At 39.1% G+C, this 25,321-nt stretch overlaps 1 protein-coding gene across 3 annotated transcripts in view; it reads left to right on the plus strand.

Moving 5' to 3' along the window:
• Positions 1 to 25,321, plus strand: part of GRIK1 (glutamate ionotropic receptor kainate type subunit 1) — a 246,962-nt gene that overhangs the window by 111,199 nt on the left and 110,442 nt on the right. For all 3 annotated transcript variants that reach the window (XM_030579306.1, XM_030579316.1, XM_030579325.1), the window contains exons 2-4: positions 6,162 to 6,329; positions 9,070 to 9,327; positions 25,128 to 25,309. In XM_030579306.1, the coding sequence (XP_030435166.1) occupies positions 6,162 to 6,329; positions 9,070 to 9,327; positions 25,128 to 25,309 (608 nt within the window). The remainder of the gene's footprint in view (positions 1 to 6,161; positions 6,330 to 9,069; positions 9,328 to 25,127; positions 25,310 to 25,321) is intronic.

Consider the following 25,321-nt stretch of genomic DNA (forward strand, 5'->3'; position numbering starts at 1 on the left):
CAGGGGCCAGGTGGTGTAAGGCTGGTGCATCTGTTCTACACCATGTGCTTCCTTCCATCCCAAGCATGACAGGGGTATGAAAGGAAAAAGCAGGATTCCAGTGTGTTCCAGTGTTCTGTGGCTCATGAAACAGTTCTCTGGGTACTGTTCTAATCCATGGACTTCAGAGCAGCCCTTACAGTGCTCTAGGTTCATCCCCTTGTGGGGCTGAGGATTAGAGTAACAGAAAAGGTGTCTTAGATCTAGCTCATAGGGTGGGGAACAATGGGAGAGTTTCCAAAGCACTTGAAACAAACATCAGCATCAGCCCTTTCTAAACAGGGCTGGCACCAGGTTTTTTTCTGCCTTAAGCAAAAAAAAAAAAAAAAAAGTCTAGAGTGCCGCCCCTTGAAAAGGGCTACCCCAAGCACATGCTTGGAATGCTGGTGCCTAAAACAGGCCCTGCTTCTGAAAGTCCCCTCCAGGTTTCGCGTTAAACTGCATCATTTCAGGAGCATTGTTTATATCTAGTGTATTGATCTTTTTCTTGTAGAGCCCTCTGGTTAATTCATTTTTAAAATGTTGTACAATCTTCACTTGCATTTAATTGCAGCATCTGATAAGTATGATAAAGAACTAAGTTATCACTTAAACTTCTGTTTCTCTTCTAATCTGGAGCTCACAACAAACATGATTGTGAGGTATTGAATAAATATAGGAAGGTGAATTATTTAGTGCAATAATTTGTTAAATTTCTCCAGCAATATTAAAAATAGACCACAACAGGATACATTTTACTCACTATCATTTTTAAAGATGGCTGGTGAAGGATTTATAGTCTGATATAACCCTTTTCACATTTAGGTCACTGGCTAGAACCAAACCCAGGTCAGTAGTGATCCAAAGTTGTTCACACAAGAGTAGATTCTACCACTTTTACACTGAGCAGCACCTTACTCTGCAAATAATCCCTTTTATTTGTATGATTTAACAGGAGTCTGTTCAAATACAGACATTATTTAGCATGAAGAAGGGTGGTGGCATCTTGTCCTAACAACTATGAACAATCAGATAGCTGCTTGTTGGCCTCTGAAAATAATCAGTTTAGTGGTCTCAGGCCAGTTTCCAATGAAAAAGCATCCAGCATTTGACGGTTGTGCATCTCTGATTAGTTCAACTAAACACCCTGATTCATACAGATGCATGTACAGATAAATATACATATCAATTTCATATCCAAAACTAACGCTTGCTGGCTCACACACACAAATAAATGCACCTGGTACGTATATGGCATAAGCCATTTTCAAAACTACTTTAACACGGTTAGTGTAGATGAGACATATCTGGAACACTTGCATAGCCCTCTAAAATACAGCAGGTATTTAAGCTATAGACAGCAGGCTTTTAGAAATACTTTCAGAGGACATTTTTAGAGTACAACAATGCATATACAATTCCCATTGAGATTGCTTTGCAATGATATTCCAATGAGGATTCTGTCCTTTTCAGTAATATTCTTAGGATGTGCATTTTTTCTCTTAAAAAAAAAATCAGCTTGCAGCTTTCGTGGACACTTCTTATTTGGAGACCAAAAAAGTTCAATGTAAAATTCTGCTTTTTAAATATGAATGACTACTGTGATATATATTAATTATTAATCTTAATTTCTCTTTTTGTTTTTTTCTCAGTGTACATCTGAAAAAGTTTGGTCCTAAATATAGACTAACTTAAATATTTCCAGTTTTCCCCAATGTAGTAAGGAGAGTAGTATCAATAGATGCCCTGCTCCTGCACAGAAATTAATACGGCTGTGTGCAGGCACAGGGATCTGCCCACATGAATCTCATTCAGGATTAGGGCCCTTTAAATTGGCAAGTCGGTTGCAAATGATTGGATCACAATAATGATGATGTAAACATTCCAGTGGAGGCTCTTAGGTTCTTCTGCATGGGGGTGGGAAGATGCCTGCATTTACAAATGTGCATGTGATGTGTGAAGCACCCAAAATCTGAGAGATCAAACCATTTAAAGTATTTCAGGAAACTAAAGTTATAGAAGCATAAAACATGTAGCAAGCAAGATAGAGGAGATGTTTTGCTAAGATCATAATAGTTTAAAGAAACCAATGGCAAGAAAAAGAGGATGGCATACTATATAGACAGACCCTGACTTGCTTTAGCACAGAATTACCTCTGTTTGGGAATAGATTTGGTCAATGTTTGTATATGTTGGAAGAGGACTGGACTCAAAAGATCAAATCCTGATGCCTTATTCAGGTGAGCAGTCTAAGCAACTGAGTAAGGAGAACAGGATCTGACACATACAGAATGTCCAACACCTCCCATTATAAGTTTTCAGTTGATTATAACTTTGCCATATATCAATGAGACAACTGGTTTAGCCAATTTCATTGCCACGCTGTACACATACCGTTCAAGTCGCATTGCTAATTACCCCTAAAGCTAACCATATTATTCACTGCAGATGTATACACTCATCTTCAGGGGTAAGTAGCAATGCAACTTGAGGAGAAAAAAGATGAACAACAAAAAAGCAAGGCTGAGTGAGTGGCAAATCAGTTGCATTTTCTTATCCTAAGACCAAGAGGCTGGGGCTGTAATCCAAGAGAGGAGAAATATTGTTGGCTGATCAGAGGAAGGAAGGTAAATTGTGGTTAACCAAAGGAATAGTAAACTGGTTGGTAATGCCACTGTTCATTATCAAAAAGAATTCTAGGACCTGAAACAACTGTGCAGTCAGAGTTAACCCTGCAGTATATAACTTAAATAAGAACATTGCTTTAGATGTGATACGCTATTTTATATGGATTAGAGAGGTAATATAATGTTGCATATTTAAAGAGTAGCTATAGAAAGAGATGACATTGCCATCTTGTTTTCTTTTGATAGCTTCTAGTGCTTTTACTGCTGAGTTAAAATGCAAAGCAGGTCTTAATTCCACTGTGTATTTCCCTTCCCTGATTGTCAGCTAATGACTATACTAAACCTATAACGGTGACATCAAAACTGGAAGAGATTGTAGTACATTAGCTGAATATAGTCTGATGAACAGAAAATATAAAGCGATATCTGGTGCTTAAATTTCACAAGGGGAAATGGAAAATATTTAACTGAGAAATCCAAAATGAGTAAATTATGCTTGCTAAATCAAGTACTGAATCTGGAGATTACTGTTTAAAGGAGTTTTTTTTTAAAAAAAAAAAAAAGGCTGTTTGTTATGCATTCATCAAATCGCAGTGTTCCCAGAAAGCCTGAATGTGTTATTGGCATAAAAAGGTCCCTAGAGGTTAGTATATATTCCAGTCACCACAAATGAGATGTCTAAGCCCCAGGTCAGGAAGACCTGAGAACCCTGAAACATACTAGCCTTCCTTTCCCCTAAATTTCCCTCTGAGAAGACATCAAGGCATTCCACTATAATGTTCAATTCATCTCAAAAAAAGAACAAAACAAAAACCCAACCATGCCTGTTACTCTTAAAAAGGCCCTTCCTTGGAAATCTCACCTCAAGTCTCCAGATAGACCTACTTTAAGTTGACAGCAGTATAATCAGGAGCAGACCAAATAGATTTTATTTTCTGGCTTCTGAAATTGTAACAGAAGCAGAACAGAACCTAGGAACTAATATAGTTGCCCATGTGGAATGGCATGCAGCCATGATGCACAGCCATGATCCTATCAGATTTTACAAGTTGAAGAAGGGTTGAGTCAGTATTTGGGTGGGAAATATCCCCAAAACCACCTACCTACATGCTGCAAGAAATATTGTGGGTGATTATTCAATAAGTAGTGTTCTCCCCTTTGAGAAACTGCTGAACCAATTCTCCAGCATGGTGCTAGTGGGCACTGTGTTGCAGGAGGTATCATTTTTCTTGAGCACTTATAAAACTTTTTGTCAGAACACGGACAATAGTTCTAGTTCCTTCACCAATTTCCAACTTCAGAAGCTGCATTCTATCTACTTACATTTCTCCCCGCAATTTCAATTGGATAGCAGGATTCTTTACCTTTCATTGTTGTGCGACATTTCTGTGTGCTGTTAAACTGCTGGAATTTTTCACCCCAGAAGTAGTTTCATTTCACTAGTGGATAAAATGATCCCTGCGTACACTGTAATGGACCAGTTTTGCTCCCATTAAGGCCCCATTCCTCCAAGTGGCTCCATGTGGGTGGACCCACTATGGTGTTAATACAATGTTAATATGAGAGTTAAAATTTTTCAAGTAATGAAGTGTTAAAGTTAAGGCTCCAATAACAACATTAATTCACATTGCATACATGCAGCATCTTCCCTTCCTGCCTTTCTTGCTAAATGGTTACCAATAACTTAATATATTTCTGTTTATATTAAATGTCACAAAATGTACAACATACATAAGGTGTCCAAATTAATGTTGCTGTAAGATCCTTGGTCTGGATCCAGCACTGTGGTGCAGCTGCTTTGTGGTGTAGCGCTGATGCAAAGTGACCCACAAGCTGCTATTGCTGATCATGGGAGGATCAACCCAGCAGCACAGGCAATCCTCCAGTAGCATAGAATCCACCTCAGCTATACCAATATAGAGGGCATGGCCAAGGCATTCCTGCTGATCCTTGGCTGCTATTCAAGACCCTTGAAGTGAAGCATAACTAAGCTATACAAGATCCTTAAATAGCACAATTTAGAGCAGCTTTCACCTGCTCTGATTTACGCAAAGGTCTTAGTGCACAGCTAGCCTAGACTCAAGGGCACAAATCCAACCTTTGCAGTCCTTGCTCCTGAGCTGTACTGGGTGGTTTTCGGTGGCAGCCTAAGCTTTGGGCCCTTGATTTTTGTATTTCCTGACTTTTGTTGATTTTAAGTAGCTTAGAGAAGCTAAGCTAGGTCGTGGTTTAATATGGTCATGGCCATAATTCCTTCACAAAACCACAAAGGAGGTGGAATCATAACCCCACCCTCCTTTCCATCGGTCAGCAGGTACAGAAGCAAGGGACTACATTACTCATGAGAAGGGTGATGCAGTGCTCAGATACCCCTTGCTCTCTCAGGAGCAACAGGTGGCACAAAGCTTACACAAGGCACAATGATCCCCAGAGGTCCCACTGAGGTAGTGCATCTCTGCATAGTCCCCTTAACTTTAGTCATTGCCCGGCTGTGCCTGAAATGACTGAAGTTCTCAAAGTACTTAAAATCACTTTTTAAAATCAGACCATGATCCATCTTGCCCAGTATCGTGGTTCTGACAGTGGCCCATAGGAAAGCTTCTGGGGCAGCATACAGAACAAAGCAATTGTAAAGTGATCCACCCACCTTCCATTCCAGCTTCTGGCAGTCAGAGGTTAGGGTCACTCCAGGCATGGGATTGTGTCCCTGATCATCTTGGCTAATATCCATTGATGGACCTATCCTCCATGAACTTATCCAGTTCTTTTTTAAAACCACTTATACTTTTGGCCATCACCACATCCCGGACATTGAGTTCCGCAGGTTAGTTGTGCACTGTGTGAAAAAGTACTGCCTCTTGTTTACATTAAAACTGCTGCCTATTAATTTCATTGAGTAACCCTTGTGTTTTCTATTGTGTGAAAGGGAAAAGTAACACTTCTCTATTTCCACACTATTCATGATTTAGGCTCTAAGTCACCTACATGCTTTTGAAAAGTTTATCATAAAGTATAAGCAGCAAAGAGTCCTATGGCACCTTATAGACTAACAGACATACAGGAGCATGAGCTTTCGTGGGTGAATACCCACTTCATCAGAAGCATCCAACGAAGTGGGTATTCACCCACGAAAGCTCATGCTCCAATACGTTTTTTAGTCTATAAGGTGCCATAGGACTCTTTGCTGCTTTTACAGATCCAGACTAACACGGCTACCCCTCTGATACTTGACATCCTAAAGTATGTTACTTCAAAAATATCTACATAGAACATGTGCAGCATCTTTCACAGATGTCTCTATAGGTAGTGTGTAGAATATTGATTTATTCTACAGTAATATGGATAAAATGAATGACCCCGCATGCATTAGTCTTAAAATCCTAGTTTATTCATAGTAGAAAACATTCAGCATTTTTACTCAGGCTACTATTGCTCATAATTTCCTTTTATTTTTTAAGTATAGGTGATGAATTAAGAGGCGAATAATGCTTCTCTTTTATCTCCTTGCTTTTACAGGAGGAATATTTGAAACTGTGGAAAATGAACCTGTTAATGTTGAAGAATTAGCTTTCAAGTTTGCAGTCACCAACATTAACAGAAACAGAACACTGATGCCTAATACCACATTAACCTACGACATCCAGAGAATTAACCTCTTTGATAGTTTTGAAGCTTCAAGACGAGGTAATTTTCTTAATATTTTAATCTTCTGTAATTTGTATGTTCTGTACAGTGTTATGATTTTATGGTAGCTCAGATATTTATAGACAAAGTATAGCAGGAAAATTCAGTCTACAGCATTATTGGGAGATAGTAGTTAAAGCTGGAAGACACTTATAATTCTTATCTAGTCTTTGATACGCTACCTATATTTCTAGCTAAACCCTAACACCACCAAATGAAAGATGGCAGGGCCAACCCAATTCTCTTTTTAAAAAATAGATTCACCATAGAATTCTGAAGAAAATGAAAGCAGTCTAGAAGATAACAGTGAGATGTCATATCTCATAATTAAGACACACTGATATACATAATTCACGCCAAATTAATTCCAAGGTACTAAGCACAGGGTGAATGAAGAGGTTATCCTGAAATGTTAACACTTTGCAGGATGGTTGCATCCTGCAAAGTGTTAACAGCAGATGGGTTGCTCTATTCTAACAATTTATAAAAACTGGGCTTGAAAAAGTAAGAAATATATATTCTCATCCATTTATTTTCCCTGAATGGAAGACAAGTGTCTGACACCTCATCTAACATACATGCAGACTAAAAAGCAAAAACTCATTTGGGACTCACTTTTTCCTTGGACACAGCCTAATCATTCATTTCTTGAAGACAGCCTCAAAGTATACTAAGAGTCCATAGACAGTAGTTGAGTTCCCTGAACTAAGACATTGTCACAAAATTTGATGGAAACGAGACTAGAAAAAAGAGCCATAAATCACCAAGGATTGAGGATGTGCTTTGCAGTTCATTCATTAAAACAGTGTGAGTTACTGTAAAAGCAAATGCATTCGATAAGTTTGCTAGAAGGCAAGCTCAGAATTACTGCAATAGATATGCAGACCCACATTATGAGGCTTGTTAGAAACAATGACTTGCTGACACCTTTTCAGATGTCCAAATTTTTAGTATATTTGCCTCATAGCACTCAATGTAATTTATTACACAACTGGGGGAAAAAACCCAAAAAAATCCAGTGAGCTGCTTCAGGCAAAACATAAAATTCCCTTGTAAGACAAAAAGAACAGGAGTACTTGTGGCACCTTAGAGACTAACAAATTTATTTCAGCATGAGCTTTCGTGAGCTACAGCTCAGTCTCCTGTTCTTTTTGCGGATACAGACTAACACGGCTGCTACTCTGGAACCTTGTAAGACAGTTCTTTGTAGTTTTTCTTGTTAATTTGCCTTTCAAATATCATTTCTGAACTCATGCATACTACATAGAATGTGGTAGGTTTCAACAGACAAAGAATTTCAGATTCCACAAAAAGATCCTACATTGTAGCTACTAATAACTATATCTAATCAGATGATTAGAAATACTGTTAAACTCATATTCCAAACCACAAAATAAAAATGTTAACTTTTGGTCCTCATAAAACATTGACAGCATCTTTATTATTTGGACATCAATACTCATAATCCTTTAAGAAGGCTTGCAAATTAAACCTTGCAAAGCCATGTTTCATTTTGTGTGTGTACAGTGCTCATTTGTAAGCTGAGAAAAGAAAAAGTACTTGATTTTCTGTCACACTGGACTAGTATCACAGATTTAAATATTAGTAGAGAAGAGCTCAGTTCATTGTAGGTGTTTGGAAATTTCAAATAATTGCAGTTTAGTTTATGCTTGTTCATCATTTCCACCAAACAAAGAATCAGATCACTGCAGGCCACACAGAATGGTTGGTTTCACCCCTACCCATAAAGATTGAAATCAAGCTGCAAATGTTTCTATCACATACACAAGAGCTGTAAATTTTGTTGCATTTTAGAGTGATTAGCCTGAGGAAAAGAGGAGAAGAACAGAAAGGTGTAGAGCAACATGGGAGTGGGTTTTTCTAGTTTATCGCTAGAAATAGTATATGTTATGGTGATTGGAGTAATGGTATCCTGATTTGATATGTTTTATTTCCAGAAAAATCTTATTTGTTTTTCTTATGATATCACTGGCCTGGGCCTGTTTTTACGAATTTCAAGGGGAATTTGCTCTTGACCCCAGGGGGAGCAAGACTGGATCAAATATGCATTACATCATTTTGCATTTAAATGACTTCATCGCTAGAAGACAACATTTGCTTGACATTTTAAAAGATGAATATACCAATGTGCAGTGAATCTCCATTCCCCTTTTTATTGGTAGCAATGTCCCTGACCCTTAATAGTAAACAGCAGGAAATATATACCAGGAATCACAATGCCCTTGCCTCTTTATAACTCTTTGGCTTGAAATTAACGAACTAACTCATTTTGATAGCAGTTTGCCTGTCATCAAGGGAACCTTTATAGTGTCTGTTGCAACTAAATGAATCTCTCCATTGTCACTCTGCCATGAAACTTAATTCAAATGACATTCATTTGACATATAGGTTGTCAGCATAGCTCTAGGTTTCTCCAGGATAACACTACATTGAGTGAGGGATTTCAGCTCAGTCTGATGAAAGGTAATGAAGTGAAAGCCATCTTATTTTTATTTGCAGTGAGTTGATTCTGTGATATACTGCTCATCAGTTGTGAAATGTAAAGTATCTCTAACGCAGGTGCCTTGCGGGACTGGAGAGCAGCGAGGTCACCCATTCGCAAAGGCATGCCTTTCAATACATGGAACGTGCTACAAAACCAAACAAAAAATGCAGCACATTATCTGACTTTTTGCAGATCATTAACAGTTCTTTTCTCCCCTTCCTCTCTCTTTCTCAGCATGTGACCAGCTTGCACTTGGTGTAGCTGCACTGTTTGGACCCTCCCACAGTTCCTCGGTCAGTGCGGTACAGTCTATTTGCAATGCTCTTGAAGTTCCACATATACAGACCCGATGGAAGCACCCTACAGTGGATAACAAAGATACATTTTATATCAACCTTTACCCAGACTATGCAGCCATCAGTAGGGCAATTTTGGATTTGGTACTATATTACAACTGGAAAATAGTGACAGTAGTATATGAAGACAGTACAGGTACGTAACAGTTGGAGCATGATTATATATAAAGATATTTTGTTTAATAAAAACTGAAGGTAGTAAGATGTGGCACATATGGGAGAATTCTCCCAGGATGTAGTGTAGAAACTGATTACTTGACACACTTTTACAGGTTTTCACTTGATCAGAATTCAGAGCTGCACATTCATGTGTTACCGCCCTCATGGTACCAGCTGGTGCTTTGCGTACAGAAAGAATATGGTTTGATCACAGCTATAAAATGACATTGTGCTTTTCACCACTGAGAACAATAATACAGAATCAAATAGCTAATCTCCATAGGCTGTGCTGAGTAATAGTTTGTCTGAATATGCTCTAGGAATTAATTTGGGGAAGTTCTATGGCCTGCGTTACACAGGAGGTCAGACTAGATGATCACAATGATCCCTTCTGGCCTTGGAATCTGTGAATGACAGGTTGAGAATTGCAATGATGCTTAGCTCACCTAGAAGTAATTGTATGTAGAAGACTACAGTTGAGTAACTCAAATTGAAGCCCTTTTAACATGGATGATCTGTGTCTCCCAAAATTGTGTCCTGAAATCACCAGCCTGGTTAACAAGTGAGTACTGTATATGAAAGCCAGGCTGTGAATTCTCGAGTTGCTGCTGATGCTGCTCCCCTGGGAATGAAATACAGACAAACGTATTCCTTTGTGGTGAAGCCCTCTTCCCCATGTGCACAATGTGTTACATGGATGACGCTTTCATTGCTGTACACTGGGATACCATAGAAGATCAGTATCACTAGCATGTATCCTTTTGTTCAGTGAAGTAAGAGATTTGGGGAAACTTTTGCCTTCCTGGGAACATGGTGAAGTGTTTCCAAAGGTGGTGGAAGACTAGGAATTTTTCCTGAATATTATTTAGGAATTTTTGAATATTTGAAAGAGACTGGATTTGCAATTGACTGATTATCAAGCCATTCAGACCATGGTGGCATATGTTAGCCACCAAGTTGGCAAAATCTAAAACCAGTTGGGAGGCCCCCAGAAAAATGGGCACTCCTGTGCACCCACCCACTCCACCCTGACCCCATTTCCCCAGCAGGAGCGTCAGGGGTGGAGGCAGAGGGGACTGCAGGCTGAAGAGGTAGGGAGGGGCCCCCACTTGCACTGGCCCAGGGCCCCAACAAACCCCTAATCTGCCTCCGAGCAGCCATGGTCTAAACTACAGTGCAGACACAGGCCTAAAGCTCAGGGTCTGCAACCTACCTGTTGCAGGAAAAGCGTATATGCAACATTCCATTTACAGCTTATAGAAATTTGCAAACTGTCAGATTGCAAAACATAGAAATAAGAGCAAGCAAAAAGGGATACAGACACATTTTTTCTTAGGGCACCCCAGAGACTCAGATGAAATGACACTGAAGGGCAACACCCATAAATCACAAAGGCGATTCTTTACCATGCTTCCAAAAACAATGCAGAGGCCAGGGGAACTGAGCTGACTAAATCATACTGGCATTTTAAACATGCAGCACACACTCATATACACTCTCTTCTCAATATAAGCAAAAAAAGCAAACAAAACAAAAAATATCAAGGCTGAAGTTGCATTGCCTCAGCTTCCAACAGCCAGTTGAAAATAATCCCATTTTAAAGTCTTTATTCAGTCAAAAACCTCCAAGTTACATTAGTTAAGAGCTTTGGCTAAGAAAATGCTTCAGGGTGGAGTCCACTACCAGCACCCAAGGAACCCTGGATATATTCCTGTCTCTCTGGAATTCATGCAAACTGCTTCTTATAACACAGAAGGGGGAGGATGGAGTCTTTAGCAACACACTTCCTACTACCCCAGGGGTCAAGATATTAAGCTTACAACTATAGGGTGGGATTTTAAAAAAGTGCTCCATCATGTTAGCCTAACTCCAACATCAATGGCACAGTTATGCTAAGGCTTTGTCTTCACTGTCAGAAATTACTGCTTTTATAGCAGGATAGCTAACCAGTGTTGGCTATCACTCTAAAATCCGAGTGGAGACCAGGCACTGTATTTTTATTGTGAGGTAAACTACCGTAGGTGAGATCAGTCATAGGTTGGTGTATAGCATTGACTTCACCTAGTTTACTTCTCAGTAAAACCACACTGCCTTGTTTCCACTAGGATTGTTACAACGGGACAGTTAATGTACATTAGTTATCCCCCAGTTTTAAAAAATCCCATCTCTTACGCAGTGAAGACATAGCCTAACACTAAGCAATTTTGAAACTCTCATTATTCATCTGTCACAACCCTTGCCTCCCAAATGTGGTATTGCACTGCTGACTATCTATGACTTAATTTTTTTCTTTTCCCTTTGTCTATTGAGTTCCCATAGAAAGACAGTGGGGCTTTCATACCTCTATACAAGCATTCAGGTGGTGTCTAAACAGATCCTTTGATACTTGATTATCTACCTTCATTCTGTACAATCCAAGTATCTTACTATCGACCACAAAGCCTTTAAATGGGATTCTCAAAACTGATAACTTCTATTATAAAATGTATGTCATGAACACAGAATCCTTGCTAACCACGTCCGGAGTTTTAAGAACTATACTTTTATCTTGATTTCTATACTATCAGTAGCAATACAAAGGACAAAACTCTTATTTCAGATCACATTGCAGATCTCAACATGAGTATTCTGCTCTCTATGTACTTACAGAATTTATCAAGTAGATGAGAGTACACAAAGAGGGAAAAACAGACTAGGTCTACTGTCGTGGTCATTTTCATTCCCAGTGAGGTTATTGTAGCTCAGCAGCGTTTTGCTGGATTCATAGGACAAGATGTCAAAATATATTTATGGATATATAAATGTAAATTTATGTTTCAATCTAGCAATATATTATCCAATTAGCATTAAAAACATTTACGTGTTGCTTACTTACGTTCCAGAGATGATTAATGTTAAAGAGATTTCATCTGCAGAGATATTTACAATGTAAATGAATAATCAATCATGACATTAAATGGGAGTCGGCAGAGCAAACAAGTCAAGTATGATCAATAAAAGACACCACATTTAGATTCTGAGCGGCTCAGGTTTTTTTTTTAAATTACTACATTATAAAAAGAAAAAACTAAACCTGTGGGGAAAACAGCAAACCTCATTTTTTCTTAGAAATTAAGTGTACATTAAGAGCACTTTTAGTCTTATTCGGTTGCACCTAGTATTGTGCTCGATACTGTACAAACACATACACAGTAAGTCCCTGCTCTGAAGAGCTTATATTCTTTCAAATGGACAAGACAGCTAAAGGGTTGGAGGTGGAACAAAGGGACACAGTGTTTAAGTAATTTGCCCAGCAACACAATGCAGCTTAATAGTATCAGGAGATAGATGTGTTAATCTGTATCCACAAAAACAATAAGGAGTCTGGTGGCATCTTAAAGACTAACAGATTTATTTGGGCATAAGTTTTTGTGGGTAAAAAAACCTCACTTCTTCAGGTGCATGAAGTGAAAATTACAGATGCAGGCACCATCAGAGGATCCAACCACATCAGCCACACCATCAAGGGCTCAGTCACCTGCATGTCTACTAATGTTATATATGCCATCATGTGCCAGCAATGCCCCTCTGCTATGTACCTTGGCCAGATCGGACAACCTCTACACAAAAGAATAAATGGACACAAATCAGACACCAGGAACAGTAACATACAAAAGCCAGTAGGTGAACACTTCAACCTCCCTGGACATTCTATAACAGATTTAAGAGTAACTATTCTTGAACAAAAAAACTTCAGAAACAGACTTCAAAGAGAAACAGCAGAACTAAAATTCATTTGCAAATTTAACACCATTGATTTGGGAGTGGCTGGCTCATTACAAAAGCAGCTTTGTCTCTCCTAGAATTAACACCTCCTCATCTATTATTGGGAGCAGATTACATCCACCCTGATTGAATGGCCCTGTCAACAATGTTTTTCCATTTGTGAGGTACTCCCTTCTCTTCATGTGCCATTATATAATAACTGCATCTGTAATTTTCATTTAATGCATCTGAAGAAGTGAGGTTTTTTTACACATGAAAGCTTATGCCAAATAAATCTGATAGTCTTTAAGGTGCCACTGCACTCCTTGTTGTTAATGCGGCTTAATGGCTGACCTGGAAATAGAATCCAGGTCTCCTGACTCCCAAGCCATTGCTCTACTACATGGTCTCTCCAATTATTTATTTGTCAGAACTCTTCAAATATTCTTCCGTGGAGCTATGCTATTTTACACCAGCTGAGGAACTGGCTCCTAGTCTGAAGCACCAAAACTGGACCTTAAAGATATTAGTTCAGTAAGTAGTCAGAGTAGATAATTTCTGTTTGTGTAGGCCCAGGTTACCAAGTAATCCAGATTGCTCTGTATGACTGCCCCACCTTCATCATTATTTATCATTCTGCCAATCTTAGCGTCATTCACAAATTACATCAGCAGCGATTTTATATTTACTTCCGGATTGGACCTAGTACCTATCCCTGCAGAACCCAACTAGAAACACCATCATTTTTTGATGATTTCTCAACCACAACTACTTTTTGAAATGTCAGTTAGCCAGTTCTTTATCCAATCAGCAAATGCTCTATTCATATTGTATAGTACTAATTTCTTAATCAGTCATGCGATACTAAGTCAAACTTCACAAAAGTCTAAGTATATTATATCTAGTGTTATCTTTATCAACCAATCTTGTAATTCCCTCAAAGAATGAAATCTGGTCTGTTTGACAAGACCTATTTTCCATAAAACCAAGTTTACTGGCATTAATTATATTCCCATCCTTTAATTCTTTATCAATTGAATCCTATATCAGCCTTTTCATTATTTTGCTTGTAACTGATGCCAGGCTAACCAGCCTATAGTTACCTAGGTCATCCCGCTTGCCCAATTTGAATACAGGCACAGCATTAGGACTACTCTGGAATTCACTCACTTTCCCAAGATTTATTAAAAATTAACACCAGCAAGCCAGAGATTGCCTCAGCCAACTCTTTTAGAGCTCTGGGATGTAAGGTATCTGGGCCAGCTGATTTAAAAATGGTGATCACTGGTAGATGTTGTCTATCAACCTTCTCAATTCCTAATAGTTTGAAAAGTACTTCATCTTCATAATGTGATATGAGTAGACCATTCTGCTTCTTTCCAAGTATAGAACAAAAGTATTTATTGAAAACTTTGCTTCTTCTACATCATCATCAACAATTTTACCATCTCCATCTAATTATGGGCCTATACGCTTCGAGGATTTCTTTTTTCCTAATATAAATTTTAAAACTTCTTATTGTCCTTAATCCTGCCAGTCACAGACTTTCCCCTGACATCCTTAGCTTTCCTTATCAACTTTCTTCATGTCATAACTCCTAATTTAGTGATTGCTATCTGTTTTCTCATTTCCCATTTGTTATATATTGCTTTTTTTAGTTCTAATTTCCGGCTTCCCTTTGCCACTGAAACACAATGGGCTGTTAGCCAAAGTTGTCCTCTTTCTTGATTGAGAAACTGGACTCTTTGGTCATATAAAACCTTCTTAAAGAGCTCCCAATATTCATTCACATTTTTCTGTCTAAATTTATCCTCCCAATCAATTTTGTGTAATTTTCCTCACCTCTGGGAAATTAGCCCTTTTGAAGTATATATATATTGGTGGTTGAGACTGTCCTTTGTTCACCAGTACTGAATGTAATCAGGCCACAAGGCAACCATCAACTTCCAGTCTAGTGATGATCTGTCATAAGGTCCAAAACAGAATTACCTTCTGTTGGGTACAATCCTATTAAAAATCTCCAATGACAGAATTCCACAACCTCCTTGAAAACCTAGTCCAGGGCCTAATTATCCTTAAATCTCCCTTGCTGCAGATTAGGTCCATTACTTCTTGTCCTACCTTCAGTGGACATGGAGAGTAATAGATCACAGTCCTCTTTAGAGCAGCCCTTAACATATCTGAAGACTGTTATGAGGTGTCTTAGCCTTCTTTTCCTCAAAAGTAAAGCTGTCCAGTTTTTTTAACCTTTCCTCGCAGGTCAGGTTTTCTAAACCTTTTATGATTTTTGTCATTGTCCTGTGGACTCTTCAATTTGTCCATCTTATTCTTAAAGTGTGGCAGAACTAGCCTTTTCAGCAACTGAATCATATTGTTGTCTCATATTTATGATCAATTTTAAACCCTAGATCCTTTTCTGAAATATGGCTGCCTAGCCAGTTTCTGCCCATTCTATAGTTGTGCAATTGATTTTTTCCGTCTTAAGTATATTACTTTGTAGTTTTTGTTGAATTTCATCTTATTTAATTTACACCAGTTCTCTAATTTCTCAAGGTTATTTTGAATTCAAAAGCACTAGTAATCCCTCTGAGTTTGATGTCATTTGCAAATTTTATAGTCATACTCTCCACTCCATTTTCTGAGTTATTAATGAAAATATTTAATAGTACTGGACCCAGGAGAGACCTCTCTGGGACCCCACTAGATATGCCCTCCCAGTTTGACAGCAAACCATTGATAACTACTCTTTGAGTATGGTCTTTCAACCAGTAATGTACCTACCTCGTAGTCATTTCATCTAGACTTGCATTTCCGTAGTTTGCTAATGAGAATGTCATGTAGGATTGTGTCAAAAGCCTTTCTAAAATCAAGAAATATTTACAGCTTCCCCCCATCCATTAGGCCAGTCACCCTGAGGAAACTGAGTCAGTCTGGAATTATTTGTTCTTGACGAATCCATGTTGGCTATTCTTTATGACCCTATTATCCTCCAGATACTTACAAAGTGATTGTTTAATAATATTGTTTCCAGTATCTTTCCAGGTATTGAAGTTAGCTGACTGATCTATAATTCCCCAGGTCCTCTTTTTTTCAAGAAAGTTTCTATGTTTGCCCTTCACCTGTCCTCTGGAACCTCACCCATCTTTTAGCAGTTCCCCAAAGATAATAGTTAGGAGATTGCTTCAGCTAGTTCCTTAAGTACCTTAAGATGAATTTTATCAGGCCATGCTGACTTGAATATATCTAATTTATCTAAATATTTTTAATCTGTTCTTTCCCTATTCTGGCTTGCATTCCTTCCCCCCTTATTATCTGGTCACTATTAATCTTTTTAGTAAAGAAGGAAGGAAAATAGGATTTAAACAGCTCAGTATTTTTGAAGTCCTCTGTTATCAGGTCTCCTTCCCTGCTAAATAGTGGATCTGCACTTTTCTTCATCTTTCCTTTGTTCCTAATATATTTAAAGAACCTCTTCATAATGCTTTTTATCTCTCTTATTAGGTATAATTCATTTTGCGTCTTAGCCTTTCTGATTTTGTTCCTACATGATTGTGTCATGATTTGTTACTCATCCTTAGCAATTTATCCATGCTTCCACTTTCTGTACCATTGCTTTTTGATTTTCAGGTAATTAAAGAGCTCCTGATGGAGTCATATTGGCTTCTTACTTTTCTTCCTAGCTTTCCTTTGCATAGGGATAGTTTCCTGTTCTGCGGGCAATATTGTCTCTCAGAAACTGCTAGGTCTCCTGAACTCTTGTTCCCCTAGATTTTTTTTCCATGGGACCTTACCTATCAGTTCTATACAGTTTTGAAAATCTGCTTTTTTGAAGTCCATTACCTTTACTCTGCTGATCACACTCCTCCCTTTATCATTTCATGATCACTTTCACCCAAATTGCCTTCAGTCTTCAGATTTGCAACCAATTCTTCCTCGTTAGTCAGAATCAAGTCTAAAATGGCTCTCCCTCAGTTACTTCCTCCACCTTCTGAAACAAGAAGTTGTCCCCCATACCATCCAAGAACTTAGACACTTTTGTGTTTTGCCAACTTACTTTTCAAACAGATGCCTGGGTAGTTGATCTCTAGGTAGTTAAAGTCCCCTGTTACTACCAGCTCTTTTGTTCTGGATATTTCTGTTATTTGTTCTAGAAATACCTCACATTCCCCTACTCCTCGTATTGATTTGGTGGTCTATAGTAGACCCCTCCTGTAACATGCATTTGCCTTATTAGCATCCATATATTTATAAACGACAATTTTGTTATTTCTAAAGATTTTTTCTTTAAAAAAATATCAGCGCATATTTCCTCAATAAAGAATAAGGCTATGGTATGTTTGAAATTTTTAAACAAATCTGATTTAGAAAAAGATTGAGGTCAAATAACTCAGTTTTTTTGGAGATGGAGGTAAATGAAAGAAGACCCACACCATGATACATACCATCAAATTGCTACCATTTACTAATTTATATGCTGCTAGTGGGTTGAGTTTGCCTTCTCCCACTATGATTTTCTAATTCTTCTAGGGGATCGTTGTTATAGACTCAGACTCACAGACTTTAAGGTAAGAAGGGAACATTATGATCATTTAGTCTGACCTCCTGCACAATGCAGGCCACAGAATCTTACCCATCCACTTCTATAACAAACCTCTAACCTATGTCTGAGTTACTGAAGTCTTCAAATTGTAGTTTGAAGGCCTCAAGCTGCAGAGAATCCTCCAGCAAGTGACCCATGCCCCACACTGCAGAGGAAGGCGAAAAACCTCCAGGGCCTCTGCCAATCTGCCGTGGAGAAAAATTCCTTCCCGACCCCAAATATGCCAATTAGTTAAACCCTGAGCATGTGGGCAAGACTCACCTGCCAGCACCCAGGAAAGAATTCTCTGCAGTAACTCAGATCCCATCCCATCTAACATCCCATCACAGACCACTGGGCATACTTACCTGCTGATAATCAAAGATCAATTGCCAAAATTAGGCTCTCCCATCATATCATCCCTTCCATAAACTTATCAAGCTTAATCTTAAAGCCAGATATGTCTTTTGCCCCCACTACTCCCGTTGGAAGGCTGTTTCAGAACGTCACTCCTCTAATGGTTAGAAACCTTCATCTAATTTCAAGTCTAAACTTCCTAGTGTCCAGTTTATATCCATTTGTTCTTGTGTCCACATTGGTACTAAGCTTAAATAATTCCTCTCCCTCCCTAATATTAATCCCTCTGATATATTTATAAAGAGCAATCATATCCCCCCTCAATCTTCTTTTGGTTAGGCTAAACAAGCCAAGCTCTTTGAGTCTCCTTTCATAAGACAAGTTTTCCATTCCTCAGATCATCCTAGTAGCCCGTCTCTGAACCTGTTCCAGTTTGAATTCATCCTTCTTAAACGTGGGAGACCAGAACTGCACACAGTATTCCAGATGAGGTCTCACCAGTGCCTTATATAACAGTACTAACACCTCCTTATCTTTGCTGGAAATACCTCGCCTGATGCATCCTAAAATTGCATTAGCTTTTTTAATGGCCATATAACATTGGCGGCTCATAGTCATCCTGTGATCAAGATTAATTAACTGTCAGGGTGCCTAAAGCTTTTTATATGAGCTATAGCTCCTCTTTTCTCTTTCTTTTTTTACTGTTTAAATCTAATTAGATAATTTTCCTGTGTTCAAACAACCATAAAACAGGTGGTCAAAGAACAAGTGTGTGAAATTTCAACCAAGAGGTGATTTATTCAGAAAATAATGCACTCCAAGGGTTTATAAAAACAGTGCCTCTTCAGCAGTATCTACAGCATAGCATCTGCTTCTTTCACATTCTAATATAATTTTAATTTTTTTTTAAAAAACCAGTTAGTCCTTTTAGTCAACTAGACACATACAAACACCATCTTATGAATGGAATGCCAAATTCGAGAGTTCATCAATCAACATCTATCAAACTTCTTAGTGAATTTTAGGTGCAAGATACAGAGCGTCCTTCCTCAACACTCCTGAAGTATTTGTACGGACTTTTGAATTAATACCCTATTTTGTGTTAATTCCTCCAGTTTTTAGCAAAGGTTCTACTATATTTCAAATAGCCATGAGGTAAAAAATACTACTCAAGTGTTGTGATAAATGACTATATGAATCCATGAAAGAAACAAGAACAAATGGGTATAAACTGGACACTAGGAAGTTTAGACTTGAAATTAGACGAAGTTTTCTAACCATTAGAGGAGTGACGTTTTGAAACAGCCTTCCAAGGGGAGTAGTGGGGGCAAAAGACATATCTGGCTTTAAGACTAAGCTTGATGAGTTTATGGAAGGGATGGTATGATGGGATAGCTTAATTTTGGCAATTGATCTTTGATTATCAGCAGATAAGTATGCCCAGTGGTCTGTGATAGGATGTTGGATGGGATGCAATCTGAGTTACTGCAGAGAATTCTTTCCTGAGTGCTGGCAGGTGAGTCTTGCCCACATGCTCAGGGTTTAGCTGATCGCCATAATTGGGGTCGGAAAGGAATTTTCCTCCGGGGCAGATTGGCAGAGGCCCTGGAGGTTTTTCGCCTTCTTCTGCATCGTGGGACATGGGTCACTTGCTGGTGGATTCTCTGCAGCTTGAGGTCTTCAAACCACAATTTGAAGACTTCAATAACTCGGACATAGGTTAGGGGCTTGTTATAGAAGTGGATGGGTAGGGTTCTGTGGCCTGCTTTGTGCAGGAGGTCAGACTAAATGATCATATTGGTCCCTTCTGACCCTAAAGTCTGAGTCTAAATTAAGAATGCAACTGTTCAAGATACAATTTCCATCCCTAGGAATTACACACAATATCTTTAAGATATGGCCTTTCTTCATCCACATAGCTAAAATTCTCCTCTGGGACCTCATTATTTCACATCTTGATTACTGCAACCTCTTCTTGTCTGGTCTTATCAAGTGGTATCTTTCCTACCTAAATCCATTCAAAATGTTGCTGCAAAAATCATTTTTCTGGATCATTGCTTTGACTATTATATTATCCCCTCTTTGCATCCTTCCACTGACTCCACATCAGGCATATACCACATTTCACCTTTTTTTCCTTCACTATTCATCAACTACCCCCACCTTACCCATCATTTCTTATATGGTATAGAACCACAGACTCCATTTCACCAACACCACCACAGACTCATAGATTCTAGAGTCAGTCAGAAGGGACCAATGTGATCATCTAGTCCACCAGCCTTGATTGCTAATTTGTTAACATTTTCCAAATGCAGGTTGAGCTTTTGAGCTATTACCACCAAAGTGACAGAACCTGAAATTCTAAGTGCTGCATTTGCCCAGCTAATAAACTTCAATTTTTCAAGTTGAGAATTGAATACCATCACAATTTGATGATGTCCTAGGTTTTGAGGTGGAGGGAGAAAGTGAAACTTCTCTCTCACACTTTTCTTTCTAAAGATATTTCTCTTTGCTGTTGATTACTTCCAGTCACTGTTTGTGGAGTTTTAGCTGTTCTTAAAATAGTAGCTGCTTTCAGATATAAATGCTTCTTCAATTTCTTTGTTCCCCTGCAGCTGCACCTTGTCCTTTCAGTTGGCCCAGAATACTTAGTTACTGCTCCTAGAAACCTGGGTGGGGGAGGTCAGGGATGAAATACATTTTTGTTCTGGTTTTTACTCTGCTTTTACATTAGAAAGACCACAGACATCAGTAGGAGCCTTCATTTCCCACCGTACATTCTGCGGGAGCTAGGCTGTTTTCCTCCACCCCTGCAATATGGAGTCATTTTCTCCAGCAAATCCCATTCTTGTTCCCACAGTTCACCTATAACTGTATTATAATTCCCATTGCTACAGAACACATTTAAACAAAGCAACAATTGAGCTCCGGTATTATTGTTGATGCGATGCACCAGAAATTATTTTTTTATGAATCTCAGTTTTTCTTTGTTAAAATCATTTTGGTCTCAGTGGCTGAAGCATCACAGTTTGCAACAAAATACTTGAACTCTTAAGACAGCCAAACTACAAGTTTACAGCCAAATTACATAAACTCCCCTGCTTGTTGGTAAGTTTCAGAAGCCTGAGCTCCATTCTTATAACAATGAATCTAGAAGCCTGGATGGAAGCCAGCCTGTGGTCTCTGACCATGTGTACAATGTTTTCCATTTGAATACTATTGACTGTTGATGCTTAAAAAAAACCCCGAAAAGCACAGAAGCAGTACAACAGGGAAAAAGGCATTTGTTCAAATGTAAGAGTGAGTTCTTGAGTGAAAGCCAACACCATGCAACGTAGCAATCATCAGTCAACATTAGAGGACAAAATGATGCTTTATCTTGTAGTTTGGCTTGTATTAGTACAGCGTTTATACTAGAGGATTATTCAGCCAAGTAGGTTCAAACACAAGGGTATTAACTCACGAAAGCTTATGCTCCAATACATCTGTTAGTCAATAAGGTGCCACAGGACTCTTTGTCACTTTTTACAGAGCCAGACTAACACGGTTACCCCTTTGATACAAGGTAAAATACACCTCACGCTGGCCGCTGAGGGGTTCATTTTCATAATTACTATTTGTTAGCTTTTCTTAGTAGGTATCTCTTGCTTTTATTCTGTTTATTCTGTCACCAAGACTTAGGGTTGCCCCCCATCCCGTTTTCACCCAGAACTCAGGTTTCAACTTGTGTGTCTGGGTGTCATTTGACAAGCCCCGATGTCTGGGATTATTTTAACTGGTGGTGGGTGAAGAGGAAAGAGACGAAGCTGAGACAGAACCTCAGATGTGGGTCCTCTCGGGTCTGGTTACCCACAATTGGAAAGGAGTCAATCCTAGGTTCACCACTCACCACTGGTCTGGTGCCTTCTCCTGGTTGCTCTGAGGATTAGCTCCTGAGGTAGATAGCCCCTGCCATGGTTTGCATACAACTATGCTGTCTATCCTTCTAGTCTGCAGTTCCACTGTCACTCCCAGACCATCCGTGTCTCCTTTGTGACTTAGCCCTCCAGCTAGGTCACTCAGGGCATGTCTACACTGCCAACTAAATTGGCACTGCTGTTGATTTAGTGGGTCTGGTTAAGACATGCTGTGTCAATGGGAGAGTGCTCTCCCACTGATTTGTGTACGCCACCTCCCAGAAAAGTGTAAAGGAAGTCGGCAGGAAAGGGTCTCCCATGAACACAGTGCAGTGTAAACCCTGTGGTAACTGGGTCTAGCTTCAGCTTCAGTTACATTTAGGGTTGCCAGGTGTCCATTTTTCACCTGGAACACCCGGTCAAAAAGGTACCCTGGAGGCTCAGGTCAGCACCACTGACCGGGCCATTAAAAGTCTGGTTGGCTGGGGCTGGCAGGCTCCCTACATGGCTCTGTGCAGCTCCCCAGAAGCAGCAGCATCTCCCTCAGCTCCTAGGCAAAGGAGTAGATGTGGGGGCTCCACACGCTACCCCTGCCCCTAGTGGCCAGCCAATGGGAGCTGTGGGGACAGTGCTGCGGAGGCAGCGTGCAGAGCCGCCTGGCTACACCTCTCCCTAGGAGCTGGACAAAGATGCCGCCGCTTGCAGGGAGCCACCCGAGGTAAGCGCAGCCCTCAGGCCACACCCCCAAGCCCTGAGCCCCCTCCCAAAGCCTGTACCCCACACCCCCTTCCCGTGCCCCAATACCCTGCCCCAGCGTTGAGCCCTTTCCCACAACCAAACTCCCTTCCAGAGCCCACACCTCAAATCCTCTCCCATGCCCCAACCCCCAGCCCTGAGGGCCAGTATGGAGAGCTCACCCTCTCACGGATCCCTTTTACTTTCACTCAGCAGAAGTACATCATACGGTTTTTGTGGGAAATTTAGGTGCATGCATAATTAGAAAGAGAAAACAATGACACACTTAAAAAACTATTCAAGAATTCTTTGGAGAGCAGGGACTTCTGCTGAGTTAGATGGTTAGTAATTAAGGCTGTTGATTAATTGCAGTTAACTCACATGATTAACTCAAAAAAATTAATCGTGATTAATCACAGTTTTAATCACGCTGTTAAACAATAGAATACCACTTGAAATATTGTAGTGCAATTGTAGTGCAATTGTAGTGCAGTCTCTTTATTGTTAAAATGCAGCTTACAAATGTAGATTTTTTTACGTAACTGAACTCAAAAACAAAACAATGTAAAACTTTACAGCCTACAAGCCCACTCAGTCCAATTTGTTGTTCAGCAAATTGTTAAGACAAATAAGTTTGTTTACATTTACAGAAGATAATGCTGCCCACTTCTTATTTACAATTTCACCTGAAAGTGAGAAAAGGCATTTGCATGGCACTTTGTAGCCGGTGTTGCAAGGTATTTACATGTCAGATACATGCTCATTTTAGGAACACTTTCACTACAGATTTAACAAAACGCAAAGAAGATACCAATGTGAGATTTCTAAAGATAGCTACAGTACTTGACCCAAGGTTTAAAAATCTGAAGTGCCTTCCAAAATCTGAGAGGGATGAGGAATGGAGCATGCTTTCAGAAGTCTTAAAAGAGCAACACTCTGATGCAGAAACTACAGAAACCAAACCACCAAAAAAGAAAATCAACCTTCTGTTGGTGGCATCTGACTCAGTTAATAAAAATGAACACGTGTCGGTCCTCTGCTTTGGATTGTTTTCGAGCAGAACCTGTCATCAGCATGGACCCATGTCCTCTGGAATGGTGGCTGAAACATGAAGGGACGTATGAATCTTTAGTGCATCTGCCAGGTAAATATCTTGCGACACGGGCTACAACAATGCCATGTGAATCCCTGTTCTCACTTTCAGGTGACGTAAATAAGAAGCAGGCAGCATTATCTCCTGCAAATGTAAACAATCTTACTTTTCTGAGCAATTGGCTGAACAAGAAGTAGCACTGAGGGGATTTCTAGGCTCTAAAGTTTTGCATTGTTTTTTTTTTTCGAATGCATTGTTTGTACATAATTCTACATTTGTATGTTCAACTTTTATGATGAAGAGACAGCACTACAGTACTTGTATTAAATGAACTGAAAAATTTTTTTTACAATACAAATATTTGTAATAAAAATAAATATAAAGTGAGCTCTGTACACTTTGTAATCTGTGTTGTAATTGAAATCAATATATTTGAAAATGTAGAAAATATCCTAAAATATTTAAATAAATGGTATTCTATTATTGTTCAACAGCATGATTAATCGTGATTAATTTTTTTAATCACTTGACAGCCCTATTAGTAAGCAGTGTAGTGTATTGAGATAGTTGGGGCCAGATCCTCAACTGTGGTGAATCAGCGTAGTCCTGCTGGCTTCACTTAAACTATACAGATTAACACCCAACTGAAGGTCTGGTCCTAAATCAAAAGATCTGAGTTTTTAAGCCATTGGAAATCAAGCTAGGCATGTCTAATAGCATGAAACAGGTTGGTCTTGTGATTAAGGCACAGAACAGGGTATCAGGAGATACTCACTGCATCACTCTTCCTGTGTGATGTTATACAAGACACTTAACTTCACTATGCCTCACTTTCTCCAAAAAATATAATGAATGATAATTCCCTACTTCAAAGGTATTGCAAGGTACTATGGCACTAGAGTGATAAGCACCACTGAAATGCCCATAAATAATAAATAAATATTGGTAAGTGCCACTCATCCTAATCTACTGGATTGTAAGTGAGCTATAGTGGATATGCTTATTGCCGGAACTTGCTTTATTTGCTCACTTTTGAAGTTATAAAGGAACATTTACAAGAGGTTTACACAGTTCCAGGTTTGCTTTGTTTAACATTGATGTTTATGATTAGAGGCTGGGGAGAAAGAATTACATCTTAGAAAAATTCAAACCTATTTGTAGTGTTTATTTTTCCAAAGTAAATGTGCCACAAAGGGAAAACGGCTGCATAAACCACACCAGCAAGAAAGATGACAAATGAGAAGTTAATAGCTTAACCTTTAGATTGGTGGCAGCTTGAAATATATTGGGAATGATAAGAGATTGAGTAAGTGGCAATAAATACTCATTTCACAGAACAGTCAACTGTATGATTGGTTGTCATTTTCTAGGTCTAATTCGCCTGCAAGAGCTCATCAAAGCCCCTTCTAGATATAACATAAAAATCAAAATCCGTCAGTTGCCCTCTGGGAATAAAGATGCCAGGCCTTTACTTAAGGAGATGAAGAAAGGCAAGGAGTTCTATGTGATATTTGATTGCTCACATGAAACAGCAGCAGAAATCCTTAAACAGGTAAGAGGAAAA

The sequence above is a fragment of the Gopherus evgoodei genome, chromosome 1 (assembly GCF_007399415.2).
Source record: "Gopherus evgoodei ecotype Sinaloan lineage chromosome 1, rGopEvg1_v1.p, whole genome shotgun sequence".
Lineage (NCBI taxonomy): Eukaryota > Metazoa > Chordata > Testudines > Testudinidae > Gopherus > Gopherus evgoodei.